Genomic DNA, 22,214 nt, shown 5'->3' with positions numbered 1-22,214 from the left:
GCACGAGGTCACAGTTTCTTTCACCAACATCAGGGCCTTCTGTGCCCAAGTCTCTTTTGTGCAAAGTCTCTTGCCTCAGAGGACCTGATGTACCACAAACAGCAAAGAAAAGTTCCTTTCTCAATATTCACTTCAGGCGATTTACTCTTCACCCTGGATCCCCTTCAGCTGGGCTCCGATCCTTCTTTCACCATTAGCCTCCCTCAGTCAGGTTCAGACCAACTACAATTTTTAGGCAGTCGAGTTCACATCTGCCACAACAATCTTCTCGTCTGCGTTATTGTTCACCCAGGATCCCCCTCTTCCGGGCTCAGTCCCCTTTTCTGAAATGAGTCCCCCTCAGCCGGGTTGAAACCATATTCAGTTTACAGACAATCGAAGACTTTCGAGTGTGCACAGGATTCAACGTAACCCATTACAGGACCACTTTGATTTCACAGTTCAACGATTCTTCCCATCTCAGAAGGGCTGGTGGGCACCAAACAGAGACCTTCGAGTGGGCAACCACGCAGTGCCGGCACGCTCTGTATCTGTTACCTTTCTTGGTTTCACAAAGTTCAATTTTAGTCAAGTTCTCTTTCGTCATACAATGTTGCCACTTGGAACCTTGAGCATAACACAGTCCGGGCTGCTATCAGTTTCAAATCACCGGCAGTGCTGAACTCATTGGCGTTACTTTGCTGTCGTAGTCAAGGACAGTACCACAGTGGCAATCGCTTCTCCCCCCCTTGGCTATCGAGGTGGGAGTGCCCTGCGTACCTTTGACAAAAGCAAGACCGTTCGTCAGCTGCAATCCCCGGGCTTAAGTTTCTTTTCCTTGAGGCTTCTTGAAAGACATGGTTTTGAGTTGAAAAGGGCAAGAGTAATTCCCTCCTTGTCATCCTCTCTGATCTTGCCGCCTTTCTCCTTGGTTTAAACTGCCATCTCGGAATTTCTGCTTCCTCGTGTGTTTTGCCTTGCTCAGTGTGCTTTCATGCTCCGCCTTTTATCCATGTGGGGAAGTGTAATGAGTCAGGTGTGTGTAGTTATCAGTAATTGCCTGACTCTGCCTGACACTTGTGCCGGGACATGCCAGGTATACGGCTCTGGCGTTAGTCCGTCGTCATGCACGATGGACTGCATGTGAGAAAGTGTTTGTGTCGGAAATAGGAGTGTGGGGTGGTTGAACTTCTAGTTATCCTACCTGGTAGGATGGTGAAAGGGTGCTATAAGGAAGGGGTACCACATCTCACCCTTCAGTGTCCCACTTCCACTCCCTGAAGACCCCCCATCCAGGTGATCCTCCCACACTGGTCCACCCCCAGGAACTGGATCCATTAGCGATGGGTGTGTCCTGCCCACCTGGATGACAGATCCCTTGGGACTAGCGGGTGAGACACCTTCAGGTTTTTCACAACACATGCAAACTGTCTCCCTTAGACCCCTCTCGTAGTGCTGCCATAATAATCTGTCACCCCAACCACTTCTTTGACTCAAGATTAACCCACCAAGAGTATGTTGAACAATACCACAATTAAATATTGCAAACACCTGAGCACACATCCTCCTCTTCGTGAGGGTGGGCAGATCTTGAAAATGTGTGATTCCTGCGATGCCCAGCATCACCGGACCCTTTGCCCTAGCCCTCTCCAAGATCTTAAGCTTGTCTAGATAATTGTGGAATCCGCCAAGCACTGATCTCGGTCCTCTGGCTGAGCCACAGGCCCTATGGACTCTTTCAATTTTTGTTTCATCAATCGACTCTTCCTCAAAGAGAAGTTTTGACACTTTGTGCATGTTTCTCTTGAGGTCCCTTTCGCTCTCCCCTTCCTTCTCCGGCATCCAGAAGAACCTGAGGTTATTTCCCTGCTCGCGATTTTCAAAGTCCTCCATTTTCATGACAATCTCTGCTTCTTTCCTCTCCATTTTGCTCATCTGCACATCCATTTGGGTCTCCAAGGTGTCCAATGAGGACTTGTTATGTTCCACCTCTTGCAATCTCTCCTCCATTTGTCGATTTTAGTGTTGATGTTGTCCACTTTACCACCAAGTCATCTCTCATTATCCTGATCTCTTCAAGTAGCAAGGTAACAACCTTCTTGGTTGCCATCAAGTCCTCCCCTTTGGTCGCCATTTTCTCCCCGAAGATATTATCCGCTGGGTCATGTCTCCCCCGGTAGACAAATTCAGCCAGCTTTGATCTAGACTCCATATAATACTGGGCCACAGTTAGTCGGCCATGGGCAACAGTTCGCCTCAGGGTCCCCCTTCCTCAAGAGGGGAAGCCACGTTATGGCTCTCGTGGGCGAACCAGGCTCACGAAACTTGAGGGGGTTCCCAGCGAGGCAAATCTTTCCAGGCCCCCGACGTTCCCCCAGGTCCGCAGTCTAGGCATTCAGTCTGTTACCTCCTGCTCCCCAGGCTGAATCTCCCAGGCCACCTTACGTTTTTACTCCTCCAGAGGCCGGGTTCTGGGGAGGTGGGTATTCATGGCCAACACCACCCGGGTATTACTCCTCTGGTGACTTCACGGCAGCCTTGCCCCCGGGACCGTGACCTGTACCTCATATTTCGTCCGTGCCCCCCCCTTTGGCATGTTGCCTGAACTCTGCGAGTCCCAGCTCTGCAGGTGCCTTTAAGCCTCACTCCCTCCATTGTGCTTGCTGGTTTGCTTTAATTGGGGGAGATCATGCTAGAAAAACAAGGCACTCAAAAGCCTCCCACACCTCTCAGAGACCAAAGCCTGTCAGCTGTGAGGCAGACCCGCTTCATAAATAACACAGCGCTGCGTAATTCCGGGCCTCTCCAAGATCGAATTCACAGCTGTGCGCCAGGTCTCAACAGTGGTGTTCTGCTGTCTGGGCAAGGATCGAGGGTCCCAACTGCAGCAGTCTGTCCCTCCTTCAGGGTAGGGGATCCGATCCCACAGGCGTTACAGGATTGCACTGATGTGACCTCCAAGGCTCGCATGCCGCAGACCGAATCCTCGGCAATGGTCCACGTGACGGGAAGACCGCTTTCACTTTCTTGCTGTATATTTGGCGAGTCTGATCTTAGCTTTTACACATGCAAATTCTTCAGATTTTGGGGGAAAATTCAGCCCTTCGGGTCCTCCAACTAATTCCTCCAATCTTTCCATTCTCGGGTGGCCATAAGTGGGGGCTCACTTAATTTTCCGGGCTCTCGGTGTCAGAGGAGCATGGTTACGGAACTTCCATCAGTGCGCCCCCTGGTGGCCGTCCCCCTGGTATACATTTTAAATACTCTACTGCCTGGGATCTAAAACAATACATTTTCCCTCCCAGTCGTATAATAATGTGCTGTGTTTTTCCAGCACTTCATGTTTCCATAGAGCTTCAAAAAGTTCCAATCCGATCAACTGTAGTAACTGTTAGGTAACTTTTATTATTCATTAAAAAAGACTAGACTTCCTGTCTGTGTCACTTTATTTCTCCAGCATTAGATCTTTCATGGATTCACATGCTTAGAATATTCCCCGTCGTCAGGCTGGGAACCCTCGGTCTCTTTTTTAAAAGCGTTTTCCATTGGAAACTTTGATACTTTTGTGTCCCATCGACGTCCTTTTGGTATGCTTACGCACCACCCAATGGGACGTACGGTATAAATAGACCCGCTCCCTCTCAGATTTCAACCGTCTCCAAAGTGTCGTGATCACCTCAGGTTTTCTACACTTGGTTAGGTTGTACTCTCTTTCCCAATGTCAGGTAAAGCGTTTGGCCCGTGTGCTACGTGTGGAATGAAGAAAGTTTATGAAGGGGACGGGCACATGGACTACCTTTGTCTCTACCCTCATCATTCTGCGGATACCTGTGACATCTGCAAAGGTTTCTCGCAGAAAACGTTGAAGGACCGCAATTGGCGTCTCATATCGTGGCTGAATGAAGGGGCCTACCCTCCATCTGAGGTAGGATCGGTGCGCAGTCTGGCATAGGACAGGCCTAAGTCCCCCCGAGTTCCTTGCCGCTCGGTGTCGGCGGAGCCTCTGGCAAAAAAGTCACGGCCTACGGAAAAGAGTTGTTCCTCTTCTGGGAAACATCTGACAAAAGGCACTCCTTCATCGTCAAAACATGGTCATTCGGACCAGACCCGGAAGCCAGGAAAATCCTCTTCTTCATCTGCTTCAAGAAAGGATGGAAAAGACCCTTTGAGGCGCTTCTCCTCAGGAGACCATCATAGGTCTTCCTCAAGTAGGGAATCTTCAAAACACCAGTCCAGAGACTCGAAAAAGGCGGGATCGCCTAGCAAGTCTGTGCCACAACTGCCAGCGCCGTAAGTCCCGTCGTCGACGGCTTCACTGTCGTCTGCACTGTCGATCCCTACAGTGGTGTTGTCGGCCCCAGTGGCGACGATCGACGAGGGACCCAGGTTTTCATCGTCGACGGTTGATACTCAAGGGTCTTGGCAACCTGTGGTGTATGATGCAGTTCTGCCAGACACCTTATTGCAGCAGGAGTCCGCTCTCTCGGTGTCGTAGATGGAGGAGGAACGAGAACCGGTAGTGCATCCAACAAATCTCGGCTTACAGTGCATTGGCCCTTCGACGACGGTGGGAAGTCAGATTGCTCCACCTGCGTCTCCTCTGCTGAATCCGCAGTTGGTGCTATCTCTACAGGTGTTATCTACGCTGCAGTCCCTGTTAAGTCAGTTGGACGCAAGACTGCCTCCCACGGGTACGCCTCTGGGGACACCCATCATCGACGCGGCAGGCCCAGCTCTGCGTTCAGCGTCCACGGCTGAGTTAACGGCTTCCCGGCTGATCAGCGCAGAGCCTCCTCGTTCACACCCGGAGGAGGGCGAGCTACAGGACTCAGTGTCAGATCATGGTCCTAGAGACTCCATTTTTGACATTTCATCGTCGCCGTCAGAGACCCGACGTGGGAATCTGATGTAGAAATAGAAGCTCCTAGGAGTCTGGCGCAACCGTCACTCCTGGACAACATTGGGGCCTTTCATGCAATGATGGCGAAAGCCTGTGTTGAGTTTGGTGTTACCCCAGAGGAAGAACAGAAGGAATGCTTCTTATTTGACCATATGGGGAAGAGAAGAAAGTCAGTCTTCTCGGTTCCGATCCTTGACCACGTTTGGCAAGAAGGTTTGCGTACCATGCGCCATCCATTTTCGGAGCCTGTAATCAAGGGCTGGTTAGAGAAAAAATTCAAGGCCCCGGACTCTACACCAAAGTGTTTAACTGCACAGCCCTCACCTGAATCAGTGGTGTCAGCGGCGGCTAGCAGGAGAGCTAGAACACGACACAAGTGCACAACACCACCAGACAGTGAAGCTAGAAGGCAAGATGCCTTTGGTAAGAAAGTCTTATCAGTGGGGGCGACGACGGTCAAGGCTGCTAACTCACTAGCGATTATGGCACGCTACGACTGCGAAATGTGGCATCGCCTGGCCCCCATCTTAGAGCATCTGCCCGTAGAACAACATCGGAAGACAGCGATGTAACTGGTGCGTGAAGGTGAGGGGGCATCGAATCACAGCATTAACATTGCTGTAGATTTAGCTGAATCGGGGTTCAAGCAAATAAATAATGGGGTGGTGCTAAGGAGACAGGCTTGGCTAAAGTGTACAGACTTTTGGCCAGAGGTCCATTATAAGGTGCTAGACATGCCCTGTGAAGGTGAACAGTTATTTGGAGAGAAGATAGATGAAGCCCTCAAAGGCGTGAAGGAGGATTCAGATACAGCAAGATCATTGGGAGCATTACAAAGTAGGCAAGCATTTCGGCCCTTTCGTCCCTTCCGCGGATTTGCCACATCCAGAGACCGGAACTACAATAGATCAACATACTCCTCACAAGGGTACAGGCGAGCGGTTCAAGCTACACGAAGAAGCCGTGATTTTCAAACTTCCAGAAGAAGAGGACGACAGCCTTCGTCGACCAAGAGTAAGCAATCAAAATCACAGCAATGGCACTCTTCAAGATGTCCTGGGAGGCAGAGGGGCCCAACCCATCGAGGAATGGGAGAAAATTACATCGGACCGTTGGGTGTTGGACACGATGAGGCTAGGCCACTCTTTGGAATTCAAGGTCCGCCACTTCCCATTCCTCCCGTGTATTCAGAACAACCTCATCTTCACATCTTACAGCAGGAGGTTTTACTTATGCTGCAAGAAGGGGCTATAGAATTGGTTGCGGTGGCCGAGAGAGGTCTGGGGGTTTACTCCCGTTACTTTGTGGTAAAAAACCCAACGGCAAGTGGCGACCCATTCTGGACCTTCGAGCTCTCAACAAGACTCTGCAATGCCTGAAGTTCAAAATGCTTACACTTCAGGAGGTCATCAGGTCGATAAAACCGGGAGATTTTCTGGCGTCATTGGATTTGCAAGTTGCATATTTCCACATACCTATGCGTCGATGACACACAAAGTTCCTGTGGTTTGTGGTGGGTCAGAGTCATTACCAATTCCAAGTGCTCCCATTTGGTCTAAAATAGTCTCCCAGGACGTTTACGAAATGTTTGGCTCCGGTGGCGGCATGGCTCCGACGAGAAGTTCATCACGTCTATCCTTACCTGGACGACTGGCTAATACGGGGCTCGTCGCCGGCGGTGACGCAGGCTAGTCTCGACGTTACCATGCAGCTGCTGCAATGGTTGGGATTCGCGGTCAACTTTGAAAAATCTTTTCTGTTTCCCTCCAGGAGCTTGGTGTTTTTGGGCGCGGAATTCCAGACTCAGCTGGGGGCTAGTAAAGCCTTCTGTCGCTTGAGTTCGAAAACTCAAGCAGAAAGCGGCAGAGTGGAGAGTTGGAACCAAAGTGTCAGTCAGAAACTACATGTCGCTGCTGGGAGCCTTGGCGTCATGTATTCCGTTGGTGAAGGACTGTCGTCTCTTCATGAGGCCAATACAAGAATTTCTAGCAGACCGCTGGATTCAAAGTCGCGGATTATGGTCTGACAAAGTGGTGGTCAACAGCGATTTGCTGGAAGCTCTTCGGTGGTGGCAACTCTCGGACAATCTGACGCGAGGAATGCCGCTACGGGAGCTGGAATTTCAATCCACAATTGTGATGGATGCCTCCCAAACAGGATGGGGAGCTCATCTGGGGTCCTTACAAGTTCAAGGTCGGTGGTCCCCAGGAGAATCGAGCCTTCACGTCAATGTGCTGGAACTAAGAGCGGTTCATTGGGCTCTATTTTTATTTTTCCCCGCATACGAGGATCTCTCGTGAGAGTGTTGAAGGACAATACAACCACGATGTTATACCTTAGGAAGCAGGGGGGCACTCATTCCAGAACGCTCTTGACCGACGCTCAGGAACTATGGCATTGGGCCCTCAAACAAGACATCAACATCATAGCGTTTCATCTACCAGGGGTGATGAATGTCCAGGCAGACTCTCTCCGCAGAGAAATGAACCAACTCCACGAGTGGTAGCTGAAGGGTCAGCACGTGTTGAGGATCTTCAGGAAATGGGGTCTTCCTTCGCTGGATCTCTTCCGCCACCCGGGAGAACAAAAAGTGCAAGCAGTTCGCCAGCATATGGCTGCAGCCCAATTCGCTGGGGGATACGTTCTCCTTCCCGTGGACGGGCAGGTTTACATACGCGTTCCCTCCGTTTCCACTCATTCGGCGGACCCTCCAGTGGATGCAGAAATATCCATGCCGTGTGATTCTAATTTCCCCTCACTGGGCCAGGCAGCCATGGTTTTCGGACCTGCTCCCTCTATCCGTAGCAGAATCAGTGAGATTTCAAGTGACGCCGGACCTTCTGTTTCAAGACAAGGGAGCTGTTTGGCATCACGACCCGGGCTCCCTCAGCCTGACGGCTTGGCTCCTGACTTCTCCGAGTTTGGTTTGCTAAACATTTCTAGAGACTGTCGCCGCATTTTAGAGGCGACGAGGTCTCCGTCCACGAATGTCTCATATGCATGCAAATGGAAAAGGTTCTGTGTGTGGTGTAAGGATCAGCCTGGATTAGACCCTTTAAACATTTCATCAGATCAAATTCTGCCTTATTTACTACACTTGGCTTGGAGAGGTTTGGCATTCTCCTCCTGGTGGCCATTTCTAGGTTTACTCGGAAAAGGCACTCGACTCCATTGTTCAGTGATCCGACTAGTTGAACATTTTCTAAGAGGTTTGTTTCGAACTTTTCCTCCAGCGAAAAAGTTCCCTCCTGTTTGGAGTCTCAATCGGGTGCTGTCAGGGCTAATGAAAGCCCCGTTCGGACCTATGTCGTTGACGCCCCTGAAGTTTTTGTCGTGGAAAATGGCTTTTTTGGTGGCCATTACATCAGCAAGAAGAATATCGGAGCTGCAAGCTCTAGTGATTGATCCGCCATACTTGCGTTTCTTCAAGGACAAGTTGGTGTTAGCGACTAACCCTCACTTTATTCCAAAGGTGCAACTACGTTCCATAGACACTCTTCTATTGTGCTACCAGCGTTCTTCACTTTGGCTTTCTCTCCGGCAGAGAAGGCTCTACATATGTTGGACGTCAAAAGAACATTGAAGTTTTATCTGACTCGTTCTCAGGAATCCAGGCGTTCAAGACAGCTGTTTGTGGCTTATGGACCCTCAGTAAAGGGAAGAGCAATCTCCAAACAAGGACTATCGCGCTGGGTGTCATCGCTATTTCCTTCTGTCACCCAAAGGCCCACTCGACAAGATCCACTGCATCGTCGGTGGCATTATGGTCGGGGATTCCGCTGGTGGACATCTGTCAGGCGGCCTCCTGGTTGGTGCCGCATACATTTACTCAGCATTATTGCCTGGAGCAACAGCATGGGGCAGATGTGCAGATGGGACGTGCAGTCCTGCAACGCCTGTTTCAGTAAGGTAAGCCCCCGCAAAGTGGGGTACCTGTTTCAATGTTACCACTGCTAATGTTTTATTACTGATTGTATGTTTGCGTTCCTAATGTATTGGTTTACATTACACGCCACCATGTATATGAATACTGCTATGTAATCTATTCTAAGCATGTGAATCCATGAAAGATCCAATGCTGGAGAAGGGAGTAGTTTCTTACCTGTAACTCCATTTCTCCAGTGTTGGTATCTTTCGTGGATTCACATGCTTAGACTCTACCCACACTACTCCCTTCACTCCTTTAAGCACTTTCTATTCAGGCAATGAGAGCTTACTGAATGTGCCACATATCCAATGTGTAGCTGCTGGGTCGGTAAAGAGATTTGTACTTTGGCCCCTTCTAAATGGATCACTCTTCGCAGGTCTCTTGGACTGCAAAATAACTACCCCGGATTTTGATGTGACCTCAAATCATGTTAGGTTAGATGTCTACACTTTCTGCTGGAACTGAGCTTTAACTCCATGGCACCAAAATAAAATAACATAAATACAGAACATTAATAAAAATTGAACACCTTTTGATTGCCTGCATTTATGGCATGGAAGACAGAAATATGTTGGATTGGATGGTGCACCGTCTGAAGGTTTTCCTTGAAGGTGATTGAACTTTTCATTTGAAATACAGAGCACTAAGGTTTAAAGACGCTGGTACTTATTAGTAAGATGGGTGGGTTTTGAGTCGGTATCATAATGCAACACAACTTTGAGGGAGAGAATGAGAGGAGGCTTTCACTCCCGGTGGAACAAGTTTTAATAAATAAATTGTTTTGGAATAGATGTGCTTTTTTTAATTTGTGTTTTTGGAATAAATATGTTTTCTCCAAAGATGAGCAGAAAGTTTTTGCAAGATAAATAAGCAACAAAGAGTTATTTGCTGTTTAGTTACAGTATGAAAATGTTCTGCCCCATGCAATTTATCTTTCGTGCCTATGAAGAAATGATTGTTTTATGAAGTTGGAATGTGACTATGTATGATTTTCAGGTAACAATTTTTTTAAACAGTCTATACTAGTGAAAAAATGTCTAGACATACCTATTTTTGACAATGGCTCCCTGCGGTAGTTTATCACTAAGTTTAACCATGCAGTGCTTGCTATTTGGGGATTTTTTTTATATAGAGAACAGCATATGTTCTGTGTCACAAATGGCCTCAAGAACACACCAACTTGCAAATAAGTTTCAAGGGTTTCTATTGAGGATTCTGCAATGTGGCTCTCTAAGGGCCGTACCCTTGTCTCTCCTGGATCCCCTGGGCTTTTCCCTCCCTAGCCCAGGTGTCCCAAACCCCATGATTGCCACTGAAGATTGGTAACCCTTACTATCTAAGATCTGTCTTTCTAGTCGTGATGGCCTAAAGGCAAACATCTTTTCTCCCTATTTCCCTTTGGGAATTCTTAGGTGAATCCTATCCAGAGGTCCCACAAAAAATGGTGGTTACAACTGGGTAAAATTACTTCCAAATACCCATGCTCCATGGCCTCTTTCCTCTCATCTCCCTACACTTGTTAACTTGGACTCAACTACCTTCCTCCTGTACTCCTCCCTGTTTTTCCTCCACTGTCTCTCCTCCTCTCACTTCTTCTTCTGACCCTCTGATGTTCCTCTTTATATCTTTCTCTGCTCCTAACCTCCACCCTCTGATCTTATTCTCTGCTCCATTTTCGCTGTACTATACTCTGCTCTTACTGCACTGCCCTTCACTTTACTCCCTTCTTAATTCACTACACTCCACCCATGCCTTATCCAGTGTCACCTGTTCACTCACGCTGTCACCCTTCTCAATCACTCTCAGCCTCCCCAACTCCCTCCCTCAGTAGCACTCACTCACTTTGCACATACTCTCTTACCAAGTACCGCTTTCTCTTAGCAACCAATAACTCACCTTGAATATGCTCTTAAAATTCCGCTCCACACTTCACTACACTGATCTTCCTCCATCTACTCTCTTTGTCCTTTTTCCCTTCCCTTCACCTGAATGGCCCACACTTCTCTGGCTCCACTGCCCCTTTTTATCCCCCCCCCCGTACTCCTGCCATTGGCTTCCTCTGTCAGCTGATTCCCAGGGTCGACGGCTGACTTCCCTTTCCCAAAGGGTGAGGTCCCAATTGTCAAAACACATATAACTATCCTTAAGCTCTGCCTGATTTGTATCCGTCGGTCAGCCAGTGTTTGAAAATGGTGATCTGCTTTTAAAAAAGTAAGTTCTGGGGTTAGCTTCCCATTCAGTCTGAGTGTCTATTGCCGGTGGGATGTCTGCATCATTCTCCAGCCACTTTGCTTGTTGCCTCCTCCCGATCTAGTTCGCTGTCTCCCCCAAAAGGCATGTTGGTCCATTTACTCCTGTAGAAAGAGAGGAAGAACAATGGCGAGCATTGTGTGCAACAGGTTTGGAGCAAGAGTTGGTAGTACTTAACATTTCTATCCAGACACAGGTAGATGGGCCAGAGACTGGGGCCCTGACTATTCCCACACCCTTGGGCAGGACTCAGTTTGGGTAACCCTGTGTAGGTCTTTGCCCCAGTTTTAGGGGGATTCCCGTTCTCCTTCTGATAGTCCGGTCCCCCATAACATATGATGTTTTCAATTTTACTGATTCCTTCTCCTTTATTTCAGGCACTTTTCAAGAAGACAAGGAGGGGCCTTTAATCACCTTCTTTAAAGTGGCGAGTGGCATAGATGGAGACATCACATCGTCAGATAACTTTGACTGGCCAAGGTATTAAACATGTCTGTCTTCTTTATCTAAGATGTGAAATTAGGATGACGTGTTTTTTTTCCCTGAGTGAGAGCGCATTGTGCTTGGAACGTTTTAACGTTCCAACTTGCCTGCAATTACCTCGAATTGAGCAGCACTGCGAGCCGAGCACTTGCTGCTTCCCCTGCTTCCTGGAGGAGGCGGGGCCTAATACGGACACAGACACATGACGCATCACGTGACTTATCAGTGCTACAAATTGCCGGCCCAAACACCCTTGCGGCGTTAAGCCCTGGAGGCAGTAAGGGTGGAGCCTCTGTTTTGCTGTTTGGCTGTGACCTGTGAGTAACTCGGTCCTGGGTCCTAAGCTGTAACTTTTCTTGCACTACCACCTCCAGTTCTCAGGGTAAGGGGTGGAGAGTCGGACTCTGGCAGCTCCATAAACTGTCGGGCGTTCCCTACCCTGAGACTGAATGCACCATTGGGCTTCGCTGATGAATGAAGCTATTCCTTAATCCTATATTGGAATAAAGGACATTCTTTTAATATAAAATATATATATATATATAAAAAAATTTGATATAATACCTGTACTTACAATTTTGCAATTGTCGGACAGAGATCCATATCTATCTGCATTTTTTATTTAAGAGTGCTTTTGAGGCAGTGTTAGATTTGTTTTAAGCTGCTCCCTGAATTCAGTGCAATTTTTTAAATATTGGTGCTTGTTATCTCAAAGACTGCTCCACATGCTATCTTTTTTCTCTACTGGAATTGCTACATATTGAAACTCAGTCTTTGAGTTTTTGCTACTTTTTTATCTTAAGTTTATTTGCTTTCATCTCTCAAGTTCTCTCACTTTCTTTATTGGGTTTTGTCACGTTTGAATGACACGTGGGGGACTTCAAAGCCAGGCAACTATGGAGGATTCTCTCGATTCTACTCCCTCTGTTAAAGGGGCTCTCCCCTTTGCTTCGCCAGTCTGTACTTTATCAGTTACTTCTATCCCTGTTGCCCCGGGCAATCCACAATATTTATCAGTGGATGGTTCCCAGGTCCTCCTCTGTGGATCTTATATCCGCTCCCAATTTGGAGAATCCATCTGATCCTATTGTCCTTACTAAAGAAATGATACACCAAAAAGGTTTTATTTGCATAGGAAAAAAAAACTTAGCAAATAAAGAAAACTAAAAATCAGAAGAATTTGAAAAAAAATTACTTCATTTACTAATCAATTTTAAAAAAAATCTATTTTTGGCTAATACTTCGGCTCCTACTACCCCCTCTCTTGCTTCCAAGGGGACTGTGAACCCTGTTGAATTAGCGGTTTCTGTAACCTCTATTCCTAATACAGTGGCCATTCCGGTCGAAGTTAATTCACTTCCTATTATGCTAGCTCTACCCGGTCCACCTGACGCTCCGGTAGACGTCTCTATCACCGTTAATACTGTTCCTCCAGTAGTGGAGTTTAATTTTGTGTGGGTTGAGGACATTCCTGTCTCTTGACCTCTGAAAATAGTTTCAACTTTATTAGAGCCGATTTCGACCATTGTTTCTGATGAATCGAACATCAATATTGTTATCAAGCCGCAGGAATCCTCCTTGACTGTAGAATCTTTAATTATACCATGTAACCCTTTACCTGGGTTAGATCCGCTCCATCCAGAGATCACTATTTCTCAGATTCCGGCAAACTTGGTCAATATTGATATGGTTAAACATCTATTTCAGGAGCTACTTGTTTCTCAAACTGCTAATGGGGGCGTGTCTCAGTCAATTAAAATTCCATCTCAGGATGGAGCTCCATCTATTCCCTCTTTATCTATGGATCCCCATCTATCCTTTGTTTCTGAGAGTCATTTTGCCAATACTGAGCCTACAATGAGGGATTGTGGTATGGGAGTCAGATCGGTGGGGGGTCTCAATGCACCCAACTCTCTTAACTCAGGTTATTCTAGTATGTCAAATGATGGTCCTATTATGGGCCATGAAGGTGCTCGTCCTGGGCCTGACTCCGCCCAATACAGAAATTCTTTCAAATCGTCTGAAAGATTCCCTGTGGGTCCTAACGTAATCCAAAATAGGACTATACTAAGGGGTGCAAGGGGCACTGATTTGGAGGTTGACTCCTTAAGCAGTTCACTAAAAAGATTACTGATTCTCTACCTCAACCAGCAGAGGCCAAAGATCTCCTTGATATCTTGCAGCTTACTAGTCTTTGGGGTCAAGATATGCCAATCTGTCTTAACCATGGCAATATTCTAAAAATTCTCCACCAACTACCATCACTCTCACTTATTTCTAGTTATGATATGGAGAGAATTTTCTTTCCGATTCAGGGTCGGGTAGATGTGAGTAATATTGTTCTTAAATCAAGAGTGGTATTGGATCTGATTATGGGGCACAGAGAAGGGTTAAAGCAGCTTGGTTTTGAAGTAAACCTATTAGTATTCAATCAGTTTTCCAGCATAAATGAAGGGTGTGAAGAGTATAGGGGAAACCTTACTATGGTATATCATCCGGAAAGAGCCCCACAGCACCAACGGAGACAATTTACACCCAGATTCAATGGAAATGCTTGAAACTGGGCCCAGGTTACCTCAGGTCTGTGGAAATTAGTACTTTCCTAATCACTCTGAACTCCCTACTAAGGTTCTCCCCTTGAATAGCTTTGCGTTTCTTTCCTGGAATTCCAGAGGTAATTCCCATCTCTTTACGAACTCGGACACTGTAACTATGATTAGGGCTTCACACTGTTTTTTTCTACAGGAAACCTAGATGCTTTCAATTCCCGTTTTAGACGGATTTGATATCTACTCCCAAAATGTTAAACCTAGTCTGGGAGGGAGGACCTCTGGGGGTCTCCTTGTAGGAATTAGAACCTCCTTTGGTTTTATTAATAAGGTTCTTCCGGTTATGCATTTTGGTACCTTGGCTCTGGAGGTTACTTCTCTTGATCAAATGGTTAACCTCCTTTTGATCAATGTATATTGGCATAAGGGCATTGCTGCACTTGAGCCGTTTCTGGAAAGGTTAACGGATACGCTTCTTTCTTGGAGATCTGTACACCCTAGGGGGAAATTGATTCTGGCTGGTGATCTTAACTCTGTCTGGTCTATCTCTTCTGAATCCAAATATGATGATCTGGATCTGGCTGTGGAGGATGACTCCCGCTTGGGTCAGAAATGTTTATGGGGTTGTCTTTGGAATCTTGCTTTGGATTCGGTTGGTCTAATATGTCTTAATGGCTATTATGATGCTACTTCCTCACTTTGTCCTCCATGGCGTAGAACACTGTCAACATCTACTCTAGACTATGTCTATGTAGATCATTCCCTGATTTCTCTTTCGTCCGAAGTCGAGGTCTTCTTTAACCCATGGAGTGACCATGGTATTCTGCGGGTTTCTTTTCTATGCCCATTTCCCATGAAGTTTCTGCCCGCTGGGGGGCCATGCCACCTTAAAACTGTGGGACAAGGGACAGAGGTACGTTGGTCACCTACAAATATCAGCTTGCTTAACTGTAAACTGATTTCTTCCCTTAATCATACCTCTTTCTTTTGGAAATTAGCAGTTTTCAATACTGTCTATTTTGACAGTTTTCTTAAAGCTCTCCATAGCAGTATCTATGGTCTGCTTAGGAAGGGTGTCTACAAAAAAATCTCATCCTCACAGATTTGATCCAGAGTTGGCTAATGAAAAGGCCCACACTCAGAAACTCATTAGAGATGTCCAAGCTCTGGATACTGAGTGGGATGATTAAAAAATAAAAATTAAAGCCATCCGTCAAAAATATAAAAATTACTGCAAGTCAAGAAAAGCTATTATGTTACAAAACGATGCGGAGCATATGCTTGAAGTATGAATGAAAAGAGACCTGAGGGCATTCTGGGTTACTATGTCCAGCATAGATGATGTGGCGGAGGCTGATCAGTTGAATGCTCTCCCAGAGGTTCAATGGGTAGAGCATTACACTGAATTGTTCGATACAGGGGGAGAGGGGTTGGAATTATGTCTTTTGGGGAAGAATGTGCTAAAGGATTCCTGGAAGCCTATAATTGATTATGAGATAGTATTTGAGCTTATTTCTAAAGCTAAGAAATCCAGGGCTCCGGGGCCTAATGGCCTAACTAACAACACATTAAAAGCTGAACCAGAACTCTGGGCCAACCTTCTCTCCTTATTATTTCTAGATGTTGTTAATTCTGGTAATGTACCTACTAGCTGGCAGACCGCTCATATTGTTCCCATTTTTAAGAGAGGTCTTCGTACTTTGGTCAAAAATTATAGACCTATTTCTCTTATTGATGCGGACTGCAAGCTTTTTGCTTCTATGCTTCTTTCCCGCCTCAACGTCTGGATTAAGGAAAATCAGATTCTCCCGAAACAACAAACAGGTTTCAGGGTTGGTCATGCAACTAATCTCAACGGTTTATTATTACTGCCTTACAAAGCTCTATCTGGGGTAAATATGACGGTTCTCTCTATGTTGCTTCAATCGATTTGTCAAATGCTTTCGACTTGGTAATTAGGTCAAGACTCTGGGAAAAGTTAACCAAATGGGGTATTCCGGCTGGTCTTCTCACTCTTATCATGGCAATGTATGAGAACTCGGGGGTCCATATTAGGATCGATTTGGCAGACAGTATTTGAAGGATAGGGACCCGTATTGGGGTGAGAAAGGGTTGCTCCATAGCTCCTTGTCTTTTTATCCTTTATATGGCAGATGTTGGTGAATTTTTGGGAAATACAGGCATGGTGAGGGCTAAATTGGGGGATCTCAGGCTCTCATGGTTGGCATATGCCGATGATTTTCTTCTCTTCTATCATACCAAAGTTGGTTTGCAGAGGCTTATCTGCAAATTCGAAGAATATGCCATTCTTAATGGGCTGAAGATTAACCCGAGCAAAACCCGGACAATGGTCTTTTCAAAGGGGAGAAAAGGGAATAACAAAGTGTGGAAAATAGGTGGTGAAAATATCATCAGAGCACACAAAATAGTCCATCTGGGATTTCTTTTTCTGGCCCAACCGTCGGCGATTGAATTAAGACGTTTTCTTAGACACAAATTGCTCCTGCTTATCTCCCAATCCATAAGATTAGACAATAAATATTGCTTGTTCTCCCTTAAACCTGTAGTAGATTTCTTCAAGGGAAAGGTTACCCCAAAGCTACTTTATGGAATGAAACTCCATTATTTGGCACTTTTGACATTCTGGGATTCTCTTGAGGGTATGTACTGGAGGAAAATTTTGAAACTGCCGAACTCTGTTCCAACTGTGGCCATAAGATACGAACGAGGGTTAGTCTCATTGCGAGCTAGGATTCTCCGGAGAGTCCTTACTCTTTTCTCTGCTTTGCTCTCTCCCAAACCTGGTACCCTCTACGTTGATGTGGGCCATACGATTTTCTCACAGGGACCTTTGGATCGTAACCTATATATCAATAGATTTAGTGATTTATGTGATAAGACCCTTTCACAGATTTCTACGGACAGGGATACTTTGTTAACGAATCCCAATAAGGTTAAGGAGTGTCTATTTAGTCATGACTGGAGCAATACACTGGAAAAACTGCATACCTATCCTTCTCTTAGTGACCTACAATTTGATCATAAGAAAAGAGGTTTGCTGTCTTTTATTTTGATTCAATTCCCTAATAGCTATTACCGCTCACTTCTCCTTAAACTTAGATGGAATCTCCTTCCCACCAAGGAAGTTCTACAAAGAAGGAAGGCGTTTTCTGATTTAGACCCAACCTACCGCTTTTGTAAAACTCTGGGGGTGATTGAGTCCTCTCGACATCTTTTTCTAGAATGCATTGCTTTGAAAAGTCTAAGGGACAAATACTTAGGTAGATTCAACACACTGGGCCAATTGGGGGCTGATAATATTATCTGGTCACAATGTCTTGCTGTTACTAATACTAAGGATGGGCTTGCTGTGGCAGGTTTTATTAAAGCTCTAGATTTGTACGCCCCCTTGCCTCATTATGTTTGTTAAAATGAAATTTCACACTTCTGTGATATCTTTGGTAAAAGCTGTTTATTAACTATTTGAAGATGCATTTTAAATATTTTAAATTCAAAATTTTTGTTGAATTCTAATTGCACTGAATCTTTTAAAATGTGCTGCTTGTATTATGAGTCTTAAAATCTGGAAATTGGATCTATGTTTTTACGGTATTACTTTGAAAAAAACTGTCTGTATAAATGAAATTTAGTTGCAATGAATGTTTTTTCTTTTTTTTTCTTTTTCCTTTTTTTAAATTCTTTGTAAAGGTTTCTTTTGTAAGCCATATACAATAAACAAATAAAAAAAAATGATGACATGTCATATTCACTATATTTTGGGGACACATTAATCCTTATGTGTAGCAAAAACAAAATGAGTGCTTCTGTGCTTTTGAGTCTAGAATATCACATTTTATTTGGCACCTGGACAGTCTGTGTGTGATGCATGTTAGGGAAGCACTCTCAGCAGATCATTGATGTCCTCATTCAGTGCTACCTCTCTGGCATTATTGTCATTACTCATTAGTTGATACTGAGGTTAAAATATGTTAATGGATGGGGGCGTGGCTTGGAGCGCCAACGATGTGGCTGCTCCCTTAATGGTCTCCGTCTGAGTCCCGTGGCATCCAGCGAAAAGCACCCCTTGTAGCGGGCATCCAACGTCGATTTTCTGCTCTTCGAACTCATGAGACTCTGAGGCTCTCCTGGGAGCCTTTTGCAACGGCTGACCACCGGAGAGTCTCTGATATAGCCCGTTTAATGTTCCCCCCCAGTCCTGTGGTCCCGCATCCAAGATGGCCACCGGAAGCTACACCCTTGCCTGATGCAGTGAGGGACGAGCGAAGCATCTTCTAGACAGCGAGGCTGCCGGATCGTGGATGGAACAGGGTAAGAGACGAATAGGCAGCCCGCGAACAGCCGGAGTGTCATGGGTGGATGGACGTGACGTTGGGCACCCTCCCTCCCCCGCTCCAAGCAGCTGGAGGTACCGTAACAGCGCTCCGGACGGTAGCGTACCTCGTGCAGCCACGCGTCATCGGAGGGAGGCTGTAGAGGGGATCCGAGACAGCGAGAAACTTCTGCGACGCGGAGCTCGCCCCGCGTGGGAGGTGGAGCTGTCAGAGCCCGGGGCCTCCGGACACGGGCGAGCGGAGGACCGGCCTGGGCGGCCCCCATATCTCCGCCTGCCTGGTGAGCCCAGCTGTTAGCGGGGCGGCTTTGAGCCCATTGAAGTAGAGCCTCGCAGCGCGCCTGGAGCCAGGTAGGCGCCCCTGAGGCGTAGTATTGCCCTCGCCTGCTCCCGCCCTCCCATTCCTGATCGTGAGGGGGAGCGGCCCCGCTGTACCCCATTCCAGGCCTCTGGTGAGCTGCCCCTGCGGTGGGCGGCTGGAGTGGGCCTGCAGCCTAAACAACGCCGGATCGATCCAGAGGGTCCCCCTGAGACTGCCCTTCGGAGAAGCTCCAACGATCATCGGGTCCACTGCTGGCCCCCACTTCCCCCCCTCCTCTCTTGGGGACCGACACCTGTAAAGCGGCAAATTAGGGCCATTCCAGCAGCTTGGACCCCAGGAGACGGCCGCTTCGTGAGCCCCCCCTTTCGAGGGGGCATTGGCGCGGTGGGGGCCCGGCTCAGCCTTCCAGCCATGGATCGACAGCCCTGACCTAGCCCACCGCCTACTTACCCAAGCCTACCACTCAACGCTCGAACTGGTCCTCCGCCCGACCACTTCTTAGGGTGCCCCGGCCCACTTTCCTTCCTTTTTAGTCATCCCACTCTTGGAAGCTGTCTGCCCTGGTGGCCCCGAAACACCCCACGGTTGCAGAATCCGTACAAACTACGCGAAGGATCTCGCCCGGAGAGCCCTCCGCTCACTAACATTGCATCTCTGACATCTACGGAACATTAGATCGCCACTGAGGAGGAAATCTACGGATCAACCCAGCGGAGCCCCCATTCTGGTCTCCCAAGACTGAGCTCTGAGATCATTACAATGACGAAAGCTGTAAAGGGTACCAAAAACTCCGACATCTCCATGATGCTGCTGGCATCAGACAAGGCCAAGAAATCAGACCCACCGAAACTCACCCCACAGAAGACCTCGGAGGAGCAGGGAAAGTTGGCAACTAAGGGAGATATCCAGGCCTTTATGCTGGATATTATAGAAGAATTTAGATCTTGCATTGCCGAATTCACTGCGAAACTAGAACATACGGACCAACGAGTCACAGAGGCTAAGCAGAGACTGAATGAGGTCGAGGATATGACCCAAAGCCATGATGCAACCATAATAGAGATGCAACAAGCGATTCTGTCCCTCCAGAATAGAAGTGAGCTACTGGAGTTTAAGCAGGAGGACCTAGAAAATAGGTCCCGGAGAAATAAGCTCTGCATTCGCGGAGTGCCCTCATCCATCCCAGACAAAGAGCTCCCAGAATACATAGGAAACTTCTTTCAGTCCCTACTTCCTCATTTGGCCCAGACTCAATTGATCCTGGACTGGACCCATAGACTATGCCCGAGACGGGGAGTGACCACGGATCCCCCTCCAGACATAACAAGGGTCCATTTTTACTCTACTAAGGAAGCCCTAGCAGCGATCAGTCGCACTAAAGACGAATTATCCTTCATGAGCGCCCTGCTGCAGATATACCAAGATCTCTCCCTGATGACCCTACAAAAAAGACGGGCACTCGGGCCCCTGACCCAGTTCCTGCAGAGCCAGACGATCCGATAAAGATGGCTCTTCCCGACGGCCCTCCAAGTCGCCTACCAAGGGACTCAACGCTCGATTAGTCGCCTGGAGGACGCTGAATCTATCCTCCACCCAGCTTCCCCGGGATCTTCGCTCTCCCGAAGCCCGACTCCCACTCCTGAGAACCTGACCCAGCCTCCCCGCAAGCAAGCACATCAGGTCTGGTCGAGGACGCAGGGACGTCGAAAATGAATCGGCTCCAGAAGAACCCCAGTTCGGAGGTTCCTGCCCACTATAATATAAAGTCAACAATGTTGCCGCGGGACCCTTGCGGTCTATACCCCCACTCCAAGGCATATGCAATCTCTTCACCCTTGGAGACTAACCCAGTTCTGGTTGATGGCCCTAGCCCTGTTGGATGTTGAGGCGGAATTGGCCCTGTTGGCCAGGGGACCCGCCGGAAAGGAAACCCCGGCCTCCCCCAAAATGTTAAGTTTGGCCTCCCGTTGGAGAGAACATAAAACACGATCACTGGAGAGCGCATCGAAATCAAACCCACAGATGATGCCTGACCCCCACCATCCCTCCCCTCCAAAAGCGTCCCACCCACGCGACGAGGAGCGGGAGTCCCCACAACCACACCGGAAAGTCTGATTCCTGACGATCAATGTCAGAGGCCTGAACGCGCCCCCGAAAAGAAAATCTATCCACAACGTATCCAGAACGAGGAGGCCTCAGTGGTATTCCTCCAGGAAACCCATCTGATCCCAGCGGATTTCACTGGACTCCGTAGCAGCCAATTCCCGTTGCAGTTTCTAGCATTGAATGGCACCAAGAAAGGGGTAACAGCCATACTCTTCGCCAAGAACCTCCGACCCCAAATCTTAGACTCCTTACTGTGCCCGGAAGGCCGATTTGTAGCGATCAAATGCTGGCTATTTGGCCAATTATATTCTCTGATCTCGGTCTACGCCCTGAACGAAAAGCAGGATGAGTTCTACTCAACCCTAGAAGAAGCCTTATCGCAATTTATAGAGGGTCAGACAATAATTGGCGGAGACTTCAACGGGGTCCCAGACCCAATTATAGATAAATCTTACCCCCCGGCTCTCAAAGATTATAGCATGGCGACAGCCTTGCTCAAATGTTTCTGAACCCTAGATGTGGTGGATACGTGGAGAGTTCTACACCCGGAAGCTCGTGACTACTCATTTTACTCTTATGTGCACAGAACCTACTCACACATCGATCTCCTGCTAGCCTCTCCCCAAGCGTTGGCTTTTACGGACGATGTAATCATTGGCCCTAGAATCCTTTCTGATCCTTTCTGATCATGCCCCAGTCATATTGATAAGAGCCCATGACCCGGAACCACCTCCAAAGTGCAAATGGTTACTCTACAACCCAATCTTGGGCGACATGGCACTATGGAACGTGACAGCGAAAGCCATCAAAGACTTCTTTAGCGAAAATAAGAATGAGGACACCTCACTGGCCAATACTTGGGACGCGATGAAGGCGGTTGTCGGAGGGGTCCTAATCTCTCAAGGAGCGGCTTATCACAGAAAGAAGCGTCAAATCCGCCAGGCCCTACAAGTCGAAGTGGAGAAAGCTGAAGCAATATGCAAAGCAAAGAACTGGACACCTAAAACCCACCGGGCCCTCCAGATAGCCCGGAAGAAGCTGGAAGCTCACTATGCGGAGGGCACAGCCCAGATGCTAGCCAGAACAAAACAAAGCTACAATGCTAAAGGAAACAAAGCGAATACATTTCTGGTGGAGAAGCTGGTAAAGATAAGGAAGAGAAACGCAATCTTAGGCCTGCGGGACTCGCAAGGTAGAGTCCAATTTGCAGAGAAAGACAAGCAGCATATCGCAGTGACCCATCTCACGGACATGATGACGGTATCCCCTAGATCCCTTTGAGATCCACAAGCTTACCTCCGAGATGCAGCACTTGTGACCAGAGATGATCTAGAGGCCCCGATCTC

The 22,214-nt window shown here is 47.5% G+C and overlaps 1 protein-coding gene across 6 annotated transcripts in view; it reads left to right on the top strand.

Moving 5' to 3' along the window:
- ATG2B (autophagy related 2B) overlaps nt 1-22,214 on the top strand; it is a 5,509,925-nt gene that overhangs the window by 1,988,714 nt on the left and 3,498,997 nt on the right. For all 6 annotated transcript variants that reach the window (XM_069637692.1, XM_069637689.1, XM_069637687.1 and 3 more), the window contains one exon: nt 11,435-11,537. In XM_069637692.1, the coding sequence (XP_069493793.1) occupies nt 11,435-11,537 (103 nt within the window). The remainder of the gene's footprint in view (nt 1-11,434; nt 11,538-22,214) is intronic.

The sequence above is a fragment of the Ambystoma mexicanum genome, chromosome 14 (genome assembly GCF_040938575.1).
Source record: "Ambystoma mexicanum isolate Mex_15411 chromosome 14, UKY_AmexF1_1, whole genome shotgun sequence".
In the NCBI taxonomy this organism is placed as follows: Eukaryota; Metazoa; Chordata; class Amphibia; order Caudata; family Ambystomatidae; genus Ambystoma; species Ambystoma mexicanum.
Note: the sequence above shows the minus strand (reverse complement) of the source record. Positions and strands in the feature narration are given on the sequence as shown.